Here is a 17,398-nt window from a genome sequence, read left to right as displayed (position 1 = left end):
ATAACGAGATTTTTCTGGCCGATGGACATTATTGAGCTCATGAGGGACTCTTCTTGACTCATGACCAAATCTGTCAAACTCATGAGGAACTCTTCTCATTCGCGACTTAAGATTTATAACTCAAGAGGATCATCTTATTCGGACTCATAACAAATTCTTTGAAAAAAGTCATGTCAAATCTGTCCAAATATGATAAAATCAATTATTTATAGACTGAACTCTTGTGAGGTGACTCAAATTAATACATTGCTTGATGTAACTTCAAAATGCTATTGAAATAACGGAAAAAAAACACGCATTAGTTATATCTACGGTACCCTGACCTCAACTGGCACCTTCACCATTTCGCAACCAAAAAGTAAGCTAGTAATTTGGTCTAAATATACCTACGACTTTTCACTTGATATTGAGGTTATTTTTTATGGATGCAGTCTTCAATAAGAAAGTTTTTGACACACATCTCCTTCGCTTTGAAAACTGTTAATTCAACAGTAGTTGCTCTTTGCGAATTTTATAGAATGGCCCTAAAAATTTAAAATATTTCGTTTTATACTTACCTTAGCAAATCTTTCATTGATCAAATTTATCTTGAAGCAGTTTTATAGTGTGTGACTAGTCTAGACCCATTGATGTCGATGAAAGGCAGTATTTAAGATGGATTATAGAAAAAATAAGGAACAAATACATACGTACATTATTTATAAAAACATTTATTAATCTGGGAACTCAATAAGACACGCAACATCCATCCCGAACAAAACATAGAATCATTTGTTGATGAAACTCGGTCCAGCAGGATTGAAAGGAATTATCCTGTGCGGTTCGTACAGACTCAACCTGGATATAATGGTCCTTATGACACAGTTGGCTCTACCAAGACATTCCTTTGGTGCCACCCTCAACCAGACCGACTTCCCCTTGGCCTGACCGTAGCAGCAGGACCTCAGCAGACACGGATCGCAAGTTCGGTGATATCCACATCCTGTGGGATTTCCCATATCGTTTGAAACACTGGAATTTTGAATTTATCGCCGGAGAAGGTTCGACACTTTGTAGTGTCAAATTCGAAATGTTTGACAATTATCTAGTTGTCGTTGAAATGGAGCACATTACAACTTGATATTCTTCGCTAGATACAGTTTTTTTATTTGAACAATGGAAAGGTTTTTTTAATACTTTCATTTATGAGCTTGAATTTTCAGTAACATCAGATACTTTCGAGGCTGACGAAACTCCTTGTGCGGTCACATATTTCAGATAGTTGGAATAAAAACTGACGACCGCCCTAATGAAAGATGTCTTGTAAAGATTCTAAAGCATAGCGTGCGAATACCTCATTCATCTTCTGGCATTCTGCTAATGGATAAAGTACCTACACTAATTCGGTCATTATAAAAGTGAATGCAGGTACTACACCACTTGGATGAAGGTAATTATGGAAGTGAAATATAATTCGCACTCATTTTCACTGCGTTGATCGTAACATTGTGTACTGTGTGAATTTTTTATCTGCATAAAGGGAGCTAGCGGAAAATTATGACTAGGTACACGTATTTTCATGAGAATGGCTCATTATTGGGTTCTAGTCTTTTTCTGGTCATTAAAATGTTTCAGTTGCAGGAATAATCACTGTTTCTTCAGTTACCACTTAATCGCAAAAAATCTGCGTTGTTTTGTCCAACCACTGTAAAACGATCTGAATTAAAATTCAAGAATGCTAGATCCTCTGCTACACAGTCTGCGTCATCAATGACATACAAGGTGTGCCCTTAGGACATGCTGATACTTAAGGGGGTGATTATTTGGCTCATTTTAAGAAAAAAGAGGAAAAAAAATTATCATCCTGTACCTCAGACGTTTAGGACGTTGGACTGAGTTAAATTTAGGGATTACTGGTGAAAATGGGCATAATTTTTGAGTAGTAGACTAGAACATTTCGCAGTCACCAACCCATCAGTTCTTAACCACCCAAAAACGGTATAACGTGCCTAAACAGGTTTTCACTTCAAAAACGCCCCTAAATCACGATTTCTCGTGTTACCACAAAAGTGTCACTTTTCCTTTTAAACGCCCAAAGGGGCTATAGAAATCCCGTCCGTCCAAACCGCCCATTCTTCGCCCCAATAGCGTTCTGGGTAAACCGGGAATAATCATGTTTCGCAGTTCATTCTCCCCAATTTCCCCCGTCTGAATAATATCGCCGCCAATACACCCAATAAATAACAATGCCGGTGGTGCGACAGGAAAGAAACAAACCACCACCGTCGTCTGCGACGCACCGTCGAACGGCAAGCGGGGCGAGATCGAAAGTGAAATGTCTATCGATCTGTTTCAAATTCAATTGTCATGTTGCACCGAAAAGTGGAGAGATGAGACATCCAATAAGGACGAAGAGAATTACTACGATGGTGCTATACGGCACAAAGGGCAGAGCCGGATTGGGGTTATTGGAGGCGGCGACGTTTCACCGTAGAATAGGGAGAAATATCAAAATTCATTCTTCAGGTCTAATTAAGCCCAAAAACGTTTCTTCAGAGTTGCAGTTGTTTGAAAACAAGTAAAGTTTGCGAATAATTTGAAAACTCCCGCGCGTCCACAGACCCTCATTCGTTGTCACAGTCACAGAACACTAATGTCAAAACTCTATGGTCAAAACCTCGGATATCATAGAATGGCATATTATGTAAAATCAAAGAAATTGGATCACAGAAATCTTGAGGAACAGTACAGAAACTGTTGCCAAGTGGGAAAAACTCTGAAACTTTTTTTTTTAATTATATTTGTCTTTCAATTCCCTAATCATTTAACCATCCTTGGGATATCTCCATGCATGAAATATTTTTCGCTTCATTTAATACGCATTAGGAACGATACAGAATATTTGGAAAAACACTTATTCTTTTTCTTCCTATGACCTGATGTCTACTAGGCCGTGTGATCAGGTGTATTATTGTTTTGATGGAAAAGTCTAGAGGATATCTGGATTTATTTCCACATCCCGATATCCGTCAAATGGGCTCCCTTCAATTTCAACTTTTGTTCTCCGTCTCTGTTTGATATTTTCTGTCTCCTTCCAATCATAGAGTGGAAATACAGATATTTTCTATCTCCGTGCGTTTTTACCTACTTCTCCGCACTCATTTCACTTTTGCGCACCGCAGTGCGCTCGGAAAATGGAAAAGTTAGGAAGTGAGTAAAACGCACCGGATAAGAAAACAATATTGCTGTTAGCAAATTGTCACTATACAAAGATATTATGTAATATCTTTGTCACTATATGTCAATGAGTTTGTCTGGTTAACGCAATTCAGCCTTAAAAAAATCATGATAGCAGAGACGGAAAATGCAGAGAAAAATAAGATATTTTCAAAATTTCTTTTTTATTTCAAAATATACTTCAACATTCACGGTCACTTGGGATACTTGAAAAAAAACTGGTTAAGACTTGTTCACTTGTTGCAAAAACACGGCCCCATAGGATTGAAGGGTATCTGGCGGTGCGGAGATTGCAGGTCTATCCTGGAAATGATCCTTTCGACGTAACTAGGACAATAATTGGGCGGTTGATGGTACCCTCTAGCCCACAACGTAGCTCGAGTCACCACTTTACCTTTGGGCTTCGGTAGGTAACAGCAAAACGGATTACATTCGGTCGTCACGTCATTGATACGAAGAGCAGGTCCTTTAAAATATCCACACAGAGGATGTTGAGGATAATACGGCCCACAGCCCGAACTGCCAACGCAACAGCCACCGAAGCATCCCATGTTGTGAAATTATTCGAATTGTATCACTAGAATTTGGAATCGTTGGGTCGAAATCGGCAGAGAGAAATTTATGACGTTTATTCGGGATTTATGATGACAGTTGTTTTTGGTTGAAGCAGATATGATCATCCGTCATGATAGTTGAATGTATCAATAGATTGCATTGTTGTATTATCGATCATGCGAAAGAAAATTTCCCTTTTTCAAACGACTTTCGAAGCAACAATTTGTCAAGATAATTCAGTTTGTCTATGAGATAATTTTTAAAGATCATAGAAATATTCAATGGCGTCCACAAATGGCACCTCTGACATACCATAGAACTAGTCTCTAGGTCTATGATTCAATCTTCGAATAAAGAAAAAGCTTTAAAAAGTATGCCTCTCTCTGTTACTTGTCAGTAAATATTAGGGCGAGTTCCGATATTGTTGGTGTTATTATTTTTGTTCTGTCTGTGGTGTTACTGGCCTCATTGAACTACTGCATAGTGTTCTGTGTCAATGACAGTATTTTTATGATATTAGTCAACTTCTATCAGGGGGAAACTGGGATAGACTACATAAAAAACACCTGAATTTTCCACACAATTTATTAATAAGAAGAATTGATTAAGATTATTTACATCTAAGATAAAAACAAGACGAAAATATCGAAAATATGTATTTGCCTTGTTTTTGGGCTAAGTTAAAATTAAATAATACATAATAACTATGTTGTTTCACTCTCAATATTCCAATCGTTTATCTCTGGTTGCTCTTCTGGCAATCGACCTCGCTTTGAAATTAGCTGCATTTTGTAGTTTCTGCAGAAAAAAATAACGAATTCAAAAACAAAACCACAAAGGACCAATCTGACATACCCTTCTGAATCTCTCCATTTGACTCTGAGCATGAAGGTTATTTGTTCCGGTTGTAATAAGAGGATCGGATATCTCGAATAATTCCCTGAGAAAATCGTTTTCTGCTAAATGGATATTAATGCCAGGACCCAAAATTGTACATAGAGTATCATATTGTTTTCTTTTGGTCCAGGAATCGAGTTCGAGTACTTCTTTGCCGAATTTTACTCGGACCTCTGGCAGAACATCTTCCTGGAATCGAACCACTAAATCAGATTTTCTACTCTTTCGTTATTCAAGAACTTACCTCAATATACATCAAGATATCTCTGAATGAAGCTCTTTGTTGCTTTCTGTCTTTCTTGGCCCTGTACTTGTGAGAATCAGTAGCCAAACCTTTCAAACTGGCTATGATTTCATCGAAGTCCTCACCGAAATCATCAGGTTCCATTTTACCAACTTCGTACAGTAGGGCAAGGACATCGCCTGCTGTCATTCTCACTTCCAAATGTTGAGATTCCAACAATTCCGCCAGCTTCTTGATGGATCTGCAACAAACTCAGTATCTTCAAACCGTTAAGGATTCATTTTTCACTCCTAAATTGAATGAGAACAAATACACCCAACATCTCAACCTAGCCTAAAATAAATGCACCTCAAGAACACTTACATCAAGGATTTGGTCTCTAACATCATGGATACAGAACTGGAATCTATGGTGGTGAGTAAAAGACCCCAGGCGCTCAGAGCTGCAGCGTGGAAATTAGCCTGCTCTGGAGTTACATTGTTGTTTGACCCATCCCCTTTGTGGTAGCTACCAGAGAAGAAACTTTCGAACTGACGCATCAAACTTAAAATATCGCCCACTTCAGAGTTTGCTAAGAAACTGATGAGACCAAGAGTGGCACAACACTGAAAATTAATGTTTTGTTTATTCTTCTTCGCAATGGTCTTCCAATTTTGTAAGGCAAATTTAGGAAGTTGTGTTTACCTTTCCTCTTACAGCCGGACTGACAGAATTATCTGCGGCGGTTGTCATCAAGACAGGTTTCAGAGCTTTGCAGACTTCTTCACAGCCAGATTCGGCACCTAACTGGACGCAGATAATAGAGGCCAATTCGCTGGCGGCGCTCCTTTCTGCCGTAGAACCTTTTTTCAAACATCTCTCGATACCGTCGCATAAGGTGAAATGTCTGAGAAAGAATATTTCAGTTGATCGAATTTCAAACCGAGAAAACGACCTACTAACCTATCTGACACAAATGCTGGAACATATTTCGATACCAGCGCTTTGGAGATGTTGAGCAAGCAGTTGGTTCTGCCTTGTGAAGATTTCTGGGTGAGTCCATCCATCAACTCAATCAGTTTTTCCTCGAACTGGTCTTGAAGAAATTCATCCTCACCATCGTCGCTCGCACTCTTGGTTTCTACACTGAATACTGAAGCATTGTCGCAAGACTCATCGTCAGAGTTTTGCATTGCATTCTCATAGCGCTCTAAAATGCGAACAAAGAATAATATCTCATTTTATACACCATTCTATCATTAAATAATTATAGTAGCGGATGTCAACATCTTGATCAAATAATTTTCATCGCCATACCGTGAATATTCTATTTAATATGACGCCTCATTTTAGATTCAAACCCTTCTCTACCTATATTTATTTTCCTCTCAAATCGATTTTATTCACTCTATTCACAGAACAAAAGAGTAAAGGAGGGATGAAGCAGGGGCATTTATGTCAATCACCCTGTACATTAATTTAGCTCTTAGTTCAATTATCGAGGTGAAAGTTTATATTAGCGCATACCTCAGATTTTTCTCATTGAAAACATTGAAAATGAGCTGAAGTGAACAATGATTTCTCTTTATGGAATATTTAATGAACGATAAATGGGCGATGGACATTCATTAAAGACATAAATCTGATTTATCTGCATTTGGATTGTACCATCCTGAAGTACCTATCGATATCAACTTGAATTCAAAGTTTTTTTGTCAGAAATTGTTCAACCTGCATAACCTGATCCCTGATCCTTTATCTGTCATTTCCAAAGGAGAAAGCACATGTCGCAAGATTTAAATGGTGGACTTCAAATCCCTAATCCCTTTAAGATACCGACATTATTGTGGATCCCTCGATAAACTTCCTGTATCTTAGAAATATAAATTGTTATCGTATTTCCTGCATTCTTCGATCATCTGATAAATTGAAACGTCCTTGAATTACACAATCGGAAATTTGTAAAAACTTGCGCAATTTCACCCAATATTAGAGATTGAAACATATGGAAACATGACTCAATAGAACAAAAATATGCAATTTTCATCTCTGATCAAAGGAAATTGTTGAATTCCGATAAGAAAAATTATTCGTATTGGCAGAAATAATCTGGAACTGTCATACAAGATTATAAGACATCAATATTTCAAATGTCTTATTTGGATCATTAATAAATAACAAGACAATAACGCTGAGGGGCTTACCAGATTTTGCTCGTCGTTTTCCTTTCGGCATATTGGAAAATAAACTTGAAGGTACTTTTAAATTTGCTAAACGAAACGGCTAATTTAACACTTGATCAAGAAGGTAAACTATTTCTTCTTTTGTCACTTATACTGCACTCTTGACATTGAACTATATTTAATTTATTGTAAAAGCTCAATATCATGATTTTTTCGGGCGACCCAAGTTTTCGTCAACTCACCGAAATGAGTTAGCAAGGACGTATGATCAAGTTTGACGTTTGATGTAGGCAATTTATATACGCGCATGTCGAACATAGACAATAATATTGTGACGTCAAGGAAATTAAATGCTTTTGAATTGAAGCATCTCCTAAAAATAAAAAGGATTTCAAATTCATATCAGCGTATTAGCCTCTAGTGCAGCAAGCAATCAAATCTAGATGAAAAACTGAGATTAACGACCCGATTGTTTCAAAAAAAGTGAATCGATTTTGCTGTTTTCGAGAATTTTCTTAAATTTACGTAAGCTACGCTGCTGGAAATTATGTAGATTTCCCAGACTTCTACAAATTTTTAAAAATCAATTTTCATTAGTGGAAAATCATTTTGGTCAGCGCTTCTTGTCGAAATGCGGTAGAATCTTTAGTTTCTGCTGATAGAGTGGGATTTCCGATTACAAATTCTTTCGTCACCATCAAATCAGTTTTAATTGCATAATTAACTGTATAAAATTATTCCTCTTGCGCTGTTGTTTTCCCTGACACTATTTGAATTTTTCGAATATACTTTTCCTTTTTCTCAGGTAATCCTATATAGGATTTGCAAGAAATTTGAAATTCTTCTCATAAAAAGCAGCTTCCTACCGTTGATTTGTAATTCAAATATATACAAATCAAATTATAAGCTTCAATATGCAAGTGCAAACAATATTGTTGAAGAATTATAAATCCATCATTAAACTGAAATATTGAACTTTGAACAGCTGCAGCTTGCTTTCAATAGACTTGCAAGCTTCAGTGGACGAGAAATACCTTTTGTTCCGCCCACGTACAGCTTCACCCCACAGCTGTCAGAGAAAAAATAGGGATAGCATTGACGTGAGTCAGAAGTTTTCGCGCGCCTGTTCAAATTCAGATATACCGAACTACCCTCATCAGAAAAACAATATATTTTCCTAATACTTCCGAAATTTTTTTAGTAATACCATATTCAAAAAATTTTGACAACCTTCCAAACTTGAATTCACGAGAACATAAATTGGCGTAAGACTCCAAAACTATCGTCTTAACCTGAAAATTTCAACTTTCCAGCTCTTTTTTTAAGAGTTCAGACTTTGATTTTTTCATTTCACTTCAGGATATAAATCCAGTCTCAAAAATGATTGACGAAATTTTTTTCCATAAAACTTTATTTGCAGCCACCTTTTTTTCGAGATATCAGGCATTTGCTATACAAATCACATGGCAATTTCCAAAAATCACTAATTTATTTTAATTACATTCAATTATCGAAATCAATATAACATTTAACCCAAGGGACAATTGAAAATAATTTTGGGCTCTTGATTATAACAATTGACTAAATTTTATATACACAACGAAATTGATCAATCTCATAACAAAGAAAAACTCAATGAACATTTTATAAAACTGCACACATTTCTTTGTTACAACAGCAGGTGGGTAAAGTGAAATTACAACTTCAGTCAGGTGCTATTTTACCATTGAAACATGTGTATTTATAAAAATTCATGGGGAAAAGTAATCTAGTCATCAATTTCATAATGGATTTTCATCAAGTATTGGCCACATCTATTCAATAAAACAAATTGATCATTCATGTTCATAAAACTTCCCATAGAAAAGAAAAACTGAAAGAAATAGATGTCTGAAATACCAATGAGACAATGGACTGTACTCTATCTCTCAAAAATGGAAATAATATTGATAATAACAATCACATACTGGTCCACTGTCTTCTGAAAACAATCATATTTTCTATGAGGAAATTTTTGAACTATATCATCATTTGAAATCTGAAATGGTATTTTTACGGTTAAGCCAGTTCGTGAAATACTTTTATTACCCAGATGTTTTATGAGATCAATTTAATATCATTGAATAAAATAATTTAAAATAAAGATAACTCTTAATTTCTATAGAAACCCTTGGGATGAATGTTTTCATATTGCAACATAGCCTAGGAAATAATAAAATTATAATGCACTCAAATAATTAAGTATGTATATTCGGATCCTTGGAGAAAGTACATGAATCTGAAAACGAAATTCACAGTCTTCTCTCAAAACTCCATATTTTTCTTATTGGATATGATTTTTTCAGGGATTGCATATAATAGCACCTTGAGATCACCCAACTCAATAAAAAATATGATGCATGTCATATACATTCTGATTACACATACATATTATCTATATATAAGGGATTTTTCCTAAAGACAGAAAAAGGCAAACTTATGAAGTCAGAATTAAACCTATTGGGTTAATATGATAAGATGTTATTGTCTAAAGCTATGAAGGTAAAAATATTGAATTCACCAAATAACTACACTCAAGACCAGAAAAAATCCCTTTTTTGAATTTAATGCATTTCCAAATGAAAAAACAGAAGTTTAACCATGAAAAAATGTCATGAATTAAGAATCCTTTCTTTTCAATACTGTACATTTCATCATAATATTATCAAGATGAGAATTATTGAAAAAATCACTGATTTGTATTGTTAGTATACATATAAGCTTAGATTTAGTTAGCTGCATTGTAGAAAAATCTACAGGCAAAAAATAAATAATATTAAAAATTATTCATTAAAACTCAAATATACAAATAAAATAAAGATCTCTAAGTATATAATAATAAAGATTACACACAAGGTAAAAATATAATTTTATAAATAACATCACTATTTAAAATACCTTTTTTTTTCAATAATTTGAAAATATAGTTGCAATTTCGTCAACATTCAAGTATACTTTGAGCCTATTGTCAACAATTAAGCATGTTTAAACTAAAACACCTGCTGCCTATCAACTATTTCTGAATAACTCTTGAGTTTCCTGTTCTTATTTGAATTTCAGTCGGTTTTTCATCAAAGAAAAATCTGCACTGGTTATCAGTTGGCAATAAAGCTTTAAGAGAGAAGACAAAAGGAATTCCATCCTCTGTTTAAAACTATACTTATGTTTACATTATTAATAATACTAGTTTAGTGTAGGCACTGAAGTGAATGGAGCATCTTTTTGATCAAAAGGAGCATCCCACACAATCTTTCAAAATTTCTAAGGTAGAAAATACTTCATAAAATAAATTTTAAAGGGGATTTTGTACATTACAATGGTTTTTTCCACTTAGCTACTCAATATTTTCAGATTTTCAGTATTTGGCTAAAAACCAAAGGAACAAAATTTTTAATACTTTCAGATTATGCAGGGATCTTAAGAGCCCCAAAGTTTTGGCCCCTCAATCTTTTATGAGTCTGTAGATATGGTGCTGGGCTCCATGTTCTGATGTGGACACTTCAAATACATAAGCTGTACAAAGGAGAGTCTCCTGAGTATCACGATTGCTCACCACTTGTAAAATTGTGAAGTTCTCCAAAACGCTGTTCATCATATATTTTTCTGGCAAGTGTTTCAGTTTATGAATGAAATTTATCATATATTCACACATTGGACTCCTATGAATCCTGTATACAAAACGGCCATTCTCAAATCTAGCATATTCTGTCTCGACCTTTTCAACAACCTGTTTCCCAAATGAACAAACTTTTGTAGAACATGTAATGATCATATTCTCATTACTTTCATATGAACTAGTCACACCATAAAAAGCACCAGCCTCATCTTGAAAATTAGAATTGAGATCAGCCCAAAATTTCACAAGGAAAAAGGCATTTTGAGGTCCTTTATCATATAATTCTTTCAGTCCTCCTTTTTTTTCTGGAAATTTGTCATATATTTGCCGAACATCAACAGCTTCTAATAAGGGATCTGAATATGATAAAGCGGGTCCACCTATGTGAACAAAGAGATGACGCTGATATGCTTCTTCTCTATTTTGAGACTCCATGAACGCAGAAAATTCAACAAGTCTTAATTTATGTGTAGCTATTGCACGACCTTCCCAAACTGGAGGTGGAGGCTCTTGAAGAGCACCAACTTCACCTGCAGACACAGCTGTTGCAGGTTTAGTTGGGTAAGCTGCCTGCGTGAAGGGTTTGACATCTTGTGATGTCCCTGGTTGTAAGCCAGGCTGCCAGAATTGCACTTTGAGTTTTGCTTGAATTTCACGTAATTTTCTCCGAGCTAATACCTGAATATGGGAACTAACCTGTTTTCGTGTTCTCGTTTTGCCAGTCCGAAGTTTTATGTACCTTGCAATCAGTTCATTTCTTCCATACATTTTTCCTTCATCTGATAGAATAATTTTTCTTCTACCACAAGGTGGGTATATAGCTAGAGCCTCTTGAAAACTTTGTTCAATATCTGGACTCCATACCCCCTCTGCATCAGCTGCAGCCAAATCTCTCTCATCATCACTCATATCTCCAACATCAAGGTTTTTTCCATCTGGGGCCCCCGCCTTTGTATCGGCGGGGCCGGTAACTGGAGTCCACGGAGACGAAATTTTGTTAGTTGCAGGTAGACAGGATGAAAAAACTTAATTGACCTTTAAGGATAAAGTGTAGCCTACTTTTGGTTCAGCAGTAGAATGGTTTAATATTCCTCCAGTATGAAATTTGATGCAGCAAGGCAAAATTCACTTTCAGCTTGCGAGAACTGAAATTTTTGAAACTTTTAAGTAAGAATTTCAGTCATCCAAAATGGTGCATTATACCTACCTAAGAATGCTAGGAATGCTGGATTACTAACATATCTTGAATATTTTCGCGAAAAATACACATCAACGTTGGACCCACATTTGATTCAAGTCTTCTTAGAAGTGCTATATTTACTGCTTAATATAGTTGGGCTTGCATTTCTTTATTTTTATCACAACTCTAAGCATAATATCGCAATCATGACGCGTTATCCAAAGACAAAAGTGAAAGCATCAAACAAATACTATGTTCCAGAATTAGATCTAAGCGCTGCTGATGTATTTCCGTCTTCTTCTAGTTCATTAGGTAAAACAAAGATGAAAATATCAACATGGCCTAAGGAATGCCAAGTATGCAAGTTTTAACCATAGAACGGCCATTGCTCATTCCAATCAAGTTTTAGCAAACTGTGAGATTCACGGTATAATGACAGGAAAAAACAAGAATACTTATTGGATCATTTCCAGATCTAATTAAATATCTGAATCGATCGTCTCGAATTATTCTCTTTTTAACAAAGGATTTCTCATATTCTTAAGTATTATGTAAAACAATAAATGATGCTCTAATTTTAGTACAAATACAGAAAACTACAATAAAATGTCATATCTGATATCAAAGAAGAAATCTTTTGTCGCTAAACTCCCCCTAACGACCATATTACTAATCTCGCATTTCAATGAGTTTTTCTTCTGCAAAATATGATTTCAGCAGAATGACGAAGGAATGGAATGTTTCTGATTTCAAAGATGTAGATTGAGAGGATATCTATCGATTCTGAGATGTATATATATATATATATTTATTTCATGAAAACATATTGAAAAAAACTGCCAAAAAAAAACATTGTTGAAGGAGTACATACATGCAAAATTATGTCGATGAAGCTTCTTATGCAATCAAAATCAAGTATCAATATTACAAAAAAGCCAACAAAGCTTTTTCGTTCGTTAAGATGTAAAAACTCATAAATTTGAGTCCAATCTCAATCATGAATGGTTTGCCTCCCCAAAGTGACGATACAAAATATACTTTACTCTTATCACATATACGTTTGAGTAGAAAAAATATTATATAACTACAATGTTTCTGCTAATTCTAGTATACAAAAGACAAAGAAATTTTAGGATTTTCTAGGAATCAGCAATTAACATCACTTTCGTCTTTATCTTTTTCAAACAAATTTTTTCAACATTGACAAGTTGAATGTGATGTGTCTAAAATAAATATAATCAAAATTTCGCAATCAACATTAAAATAAAACTTTCCAAAATGACAAACAAACAAAAATGAGTTAACAAGTCAAAACATCACTGGGATCAATTGAATCAAACATGAATAAAACCTGTATGAACTTGACATAATATCATCAAGATAACCTTAAAATATATTTGTTCTTATAGCACCGTTGTAAAATTTAAAAACTTGCAACATATCTAAATATGAGTTTTGTGCCAGTTATTTAAAATTCGAGTCAGATTCAGAATTAACAGTATAGGCACATCATATATATATATCAGTAATTGAAACGAATTAAATTCGAGAGAAATACATATCGTATAACTTGACTGGAATTCAGATTGAAAATTTTACTTATTCTCATTTTTAGATGCGTACTCATAAGATGGGGGAAGCTCATTAGTAGCTGGAGGTGCTGAAGGGGCCTGCTTGACTTCACCGAAAGCTTCTTGTTCTTTCAAGTTAGCAAACGATGGTGATTTTGGCGGACCTCCCGGATAAACTGATTGGTAGTCAGGAGGGTAGGCAGCTCCAGAACCAGAGCCGGTGGGGTATGGTGGACCAGTTGGTTGAGATATCTGAGGGTATGGGGCACCTGAAAATAGACCAAACCGACCAATGTATCAATTCAACTCGTAAAATATAATAAAGGCATTTTCTCACCTGCGTTAGGTCCTCCAATGATAGGCGCTGTAGGCTGGGAGGCTGTTGGATACGGATATGCTGGTGCAGTATTAGGATAAGGAGAAATGGTTCCTTCAGTCGGAGGTGGTGCATAAGACTCAGCAGTTTGGCTCTGATGTTGAATATGGCCGATTTCCACATTGAAACTAAGCTCCATGTTTGAATGGCAACCACTGATGACAGCACATATTTCTATGTCATAGGAAATTTCAAAGAGACTGCTTCGATTTAAGTTTGGATATGGGGCTGGAGCTGGGATAAGAAGTTCCATATCATACTTATTCTCACCTAAAATCAAATCGCAGCTCCTTAACCATGATTAAATTTTTTAATGTTTTTATCTCACCATGTGCTCCGACTCCAGACAAACTTTTGCGACTAAACTCAAACTTATCTTCCTTAAAATCATGCTTGGGAAGCTCAACTTTGCTTTTAAGGTACTGTTGAAATATTGCGTTAACTTCTTCCACATTTGAATTTGACATGTTCGTTAAAGTCAGAAACAACTTTACACTCTCTCCAGGTATAAAAGCAGTTTTATTGATATTTATATCAAGACTGATATCACCTTGCGAGCAACACCAGCAACAGACTGTTTTACTATCAGATCTAGAGACGGGTTGAAAACATTCCATTGGAAAAGTATTCAAGTCGATCGGAGAAACCAACTCAAAGTTCTGTGTGCTCTCATAGTCCAATCCCCAAGGAATATCAATAATACCTCTAACACCATAACGGATGTATCCGTGTTGATTGGTGAAGCTAGATGGTAGATTCGGAGGCAATTGGAATGAAAATGGATAGTTAAAAATTCCTAAAAGGAAAGTGTTGACTGCATCTTCAAAAATTTATATTAGAAAAAACTAAAAAAAAAACACATTACCAGGTCCTAAATAGGTTTCTCCACTACCACCAAAAAGCATAATTTCAAAATTAAACAAATTGTTGTCCCCAGTACAAGGATAAGAAACTGTTATATATTTTTTCAGGCTTTCATCATAATGGTTCTCGGTATCAATCCATTCTGTGTGCTCCTCTCCAATAGCACGTATTTTTATACCCCTGACTTTTTCAGATTTGTGAAAAGAACATTCAAGCCTGCCACGAACTTCTCCACCCGAATAATGGGGGCCGCCATCCAAGAAGACTGTACAAGACATTCTGATTTACCCTGTAAATAAAGTGGATCAAATTCATGATATTATATTATATAATTCTTCTAGATGATACTACTTTGATTCAACGTAATTGCGATAGAAAACTGAGCGAACAGCTAAACGTTATTTTATTGTAATTATAATATACACTGCAAGAGATTTTCAAATCTAATCTTAATCCTGTGAAGACGCAAATATACCTACGAATAATTATGCTCTGTTGATTTAGTTCAATGATAATACAATATTTTTTCAACTCTGAAACACTCAAAGCGAAAAGTTTTATCGTTTTATTTAAGCAGACTTCGATAAACAATTTTGGTAGGCGACTTTTTGGTTTTGGTACAGTGAAAAAATAATTTCAAGGTTATGAAAATACGAAGATCAGCGGAGGGCGGAGGCAAGAAGATATTTTATATCTTGTTTGGCAGGAGCTGCTTGCTGCTTCTGTATTTCATACTAATGATGTTTACATTTTTTTTTCATTTATTGAGTTTAAGTTACAATATAAAATATCTATAATAATTATAGACGTCCTCGTCATTAATCTCAATCGCTAATGCGATAATAACTAATCTAAATCTGAGAACGTTGCAATTTTCAAATGCATTTTTTGGGTTGAGTATCAATACAAGAAATACCAATTGTTGTTTTCATTTAATTTAGTTTTAATTAATTACTTAACCACAAAATATTGAGATGTTATGTTGATTGTTGTGTGAACCTGAAATGGACCTGATTCTGATTCTGAAGTGAAAGTTGTCAGATCAGAAAATTCAGAAAGTCAAGTCAACAGAAAATTACTGCGTGGCAGCGCAGCTGTGGGTTCATAACTCCGAGTTCAATTCGAAGTTTCAAATGAGCTGAGTTTCAACAAGAAATTTTTTGACTAATTTGTTTACCTAAATAAAACCATGCACGACCTTTCTGTTCTGTATCATTTATCCATTTAGTGAATTAGTGCACTGAATAAATCGAAATATCTTCCATTTTTTTTCCCGTGAAAAATGGCAAATATGTGTTCTTGGAGTGTTCACAACTTTGTGATATTTTTCTTCATTTTATGTATTTTCATTCAAACTGAAACGCAAGAAACTACCGTACCATGGTATGAAAACTTGCCTGCAGTTGCTATGGATTATAAAGTTCACATTGATCCAGGCAAAGAAGATTGTTATTATCAATATGTTAATCCTGGGGCAGCTTTTTACGTCAGTTTTCAAGTAGGTGTTATACATTTTGTGTTTTTCTCCAGTTTTCAATAACATGAAACAAATCCATTAGATTTTTAATCCAATCTGAATCGATCAACAGGTTGTTCGAGGGGGAGATGGAATGGCTGGTTTTGCAGTACGAAACCCCATTGGACAAATTGTACATCCTTACCAGTGGAAGCCTAGCAGTGAATATCAAGAGGAGAAATCAGTTACTGGGGGTTATTACTCAGTTTGCATCGATAACCAATTCTCTAGGTTTGCTGGTAAATTGGTGAATATTTATATGACTGTAGTCAGGTACAATTTATGGGAACAGTATACGAAAGAAGTGGAGGAGCTTAACGTCAACATGGAAAATTTCACAGTGAGTATATTTCCATAGATTTTTTACGTAAAGCCAAGTAGATGTGAATTTATCAGCTAAATTATGAAACAATAATTTAAAGCTTGAGTTAACTCCGAGCACTACTTCTTTCGGTGATTTCTCATTCATTTTCTTCCAGAATACCATTGTAACAGTTGAGAAAAACATAAATGATATGCTGCAATTCCAACATCACAGCAGGGGCCGTGAACAATGGGATCACAACATTCTGAAAGCCAACAATTCGTATGTTGTTGTTTGGTCCGTTGTTCAGATTGTTGTCATTCTCATAGCCTCCTCACTTCAAGTCTATTTTGTCAGAAAATTATTCGATATTAAAGTGGGAAGAGGCAAAATGGGGATATAAGACTGTACATATTTGAAATCATCCATTTATTTTTGCAATCATGAAGTGAAAAATTAAACTTTTTTTCATTTCCATATCGAGACAATGAATCAAGTTCAACCTATTCCTTGTATATGTCGGTAGAGTAGACATCGATGTATGTATGAGATTAAACAATCATTCAATATTTTTTTAAACATATGGACTTAAAATCCAGAAACAGTGCATTTATACTTTTTAAACCATGTCAAAAAACATGTAAACTGTTTTCCAAGACAATAAAATATTTATTTAATTGTTTCTCTTTCTTTTATTTTCCTTGCAATATTATCTGAAACTTTACAGTTTTACCAAATTTAAAAGATACCTACCAAAAGTTATAGTAGAAGCTAAACATTACCTTCAAGAGCAGAATACCAACTTTCAAAATTCCATAGCCTATTTGAGGAAGAATTTTTTTTGGACGCAGGTTTTTT

General features: G+C 35.0%; 4 protein-coding genes across 5 annotated transcripts; 1 reads left to right on the top strand and 3 right to left on the bottom strand.

Annotated features, from left to right (window-relative positions):
* Nucleotides 1-4,340: 4,340 nt before the first annotated feature.
* LOC123313850 (interferon-related developmental regulator 1) lies at nt 4,341-7,349 on the bottom strand. Its single transcript, XM_044898923.1, has 7 exons — nt 7,096-7,349; nt 5,855-6,101; nt 5,597-5,798; nt 5,276-5,517; nt 4,913-5,153; nt 4,627-4,857; nt 4,341-4,569 (listed from the first exon to the last, which is right to left on the bottom strand). Exons 1-7 carry the CDS (start codon nt 7,124-7,126, stop codon nt 4,492-4,494), a joined length of 1,272 nt encoding a protein of 423 aa, XP_044754858.1. The 5' UTR covers nt 7,127-7,349; the 3' UTR covers nt 4,341-4,491.
* A 1,529-nt stretch (nt 7,350-8,878) lies between these two features.
* LOC123314552 (transcriptional enhancer factor TEF-1) lies at nt 8,879-12,162 on the bottom strand. The gene is made up of 2 exons (XM_044899901.1): nt 11,937-12,162; nt 8,879-11,874 (listed from the first exon to the last, which is right to left on the bottom strand). Exon 2 carries the CDS (start codon nt 11,636-11,638, stop codon nt 10,556-10,558), a length of 1,083 nt encoding a protein of 360 aa, XP_044755836.1. The 5' UTR covers nt 11,639-11,874; nt 11,937-12,162; the 3' UTR covers nt 8,879-10,555.
* A 540-nt stretch (nt 12,163-12,702) lies between these two features.
* Nucleotides 12,703-15,388, bottom strand: LOC123314551 (arrestin domain-containing protein 3-like). Of its 2 annotated transcripts, none has more exons than XM_044899900.1 (5): nt 15,196-15,388; nt 14,722-15,009; nt 14,185-14,652; nt 13,818-14,126; nt 12,703-13,749 (listed from the first exon to the last, which is right to left on the bottom strand). In XM_044899900.1, the coding sequence occupies exons 2-5, from the start codon at nt 14,996-14,998 to the stop codon at nt 13,505-13,507; spliced, it is 1,299 nt and encodes a 432-aa protein (XP_044755835.1). In that variant the 5' UTR covers nt 14,999-15,009; nt 15,196-15,388; the 3' UTR covers nt 12,703-13,504. The 2 variants fall into 2 exon arrangements, with proteins under 2 accessions (XP_044755835.1, XP_044755834.1); XM_044899899.1 differs by having other exon boundaries at nt 15,200-15,386.
* A 400-nt stretch (nt 15,389-15,788) lies between these two features.
* Nucleotides 15,789-17,222, top strand: LOC123314553 (transmembrane emp24 domain-containing protein B). The gene is made up of 3 exons (XM_044899902.1): nt 15,789-16,218; nt 16,310-16,576; nt 16,716-17,222. Exons 1-3 carry the CDS (start codon nt 16,003-16,005, stop codon nt 16,941-16,943), a joined length of 711 nt encoding a protein of 236 aa, XP_044755837.1. The 5' UTR covers nt 15,789-16,002; the 3' UTR covers nt 16,944-17,222.
* Nucleotides 17,223-17,398: the final 176 nt, after the last annotated feature.

This window comes from Coccinella septempunctata, chromosome 5 (assembly GCF_907165205.1).
Source record: "Coccinella septempunctata chromosome 5, icCocSept1.1, whole genome shotgun sequence".
Classification (NCBI taxonomy): Eukaryota; Metazoa; Arthropoda; class Insecta; order Coleoptera; family Coccinellidae; genus Coccinella; species Coccinella septempunctata.
This window is presented reverse-complemented; position numbering and strand designations above follow the sequence as displayed.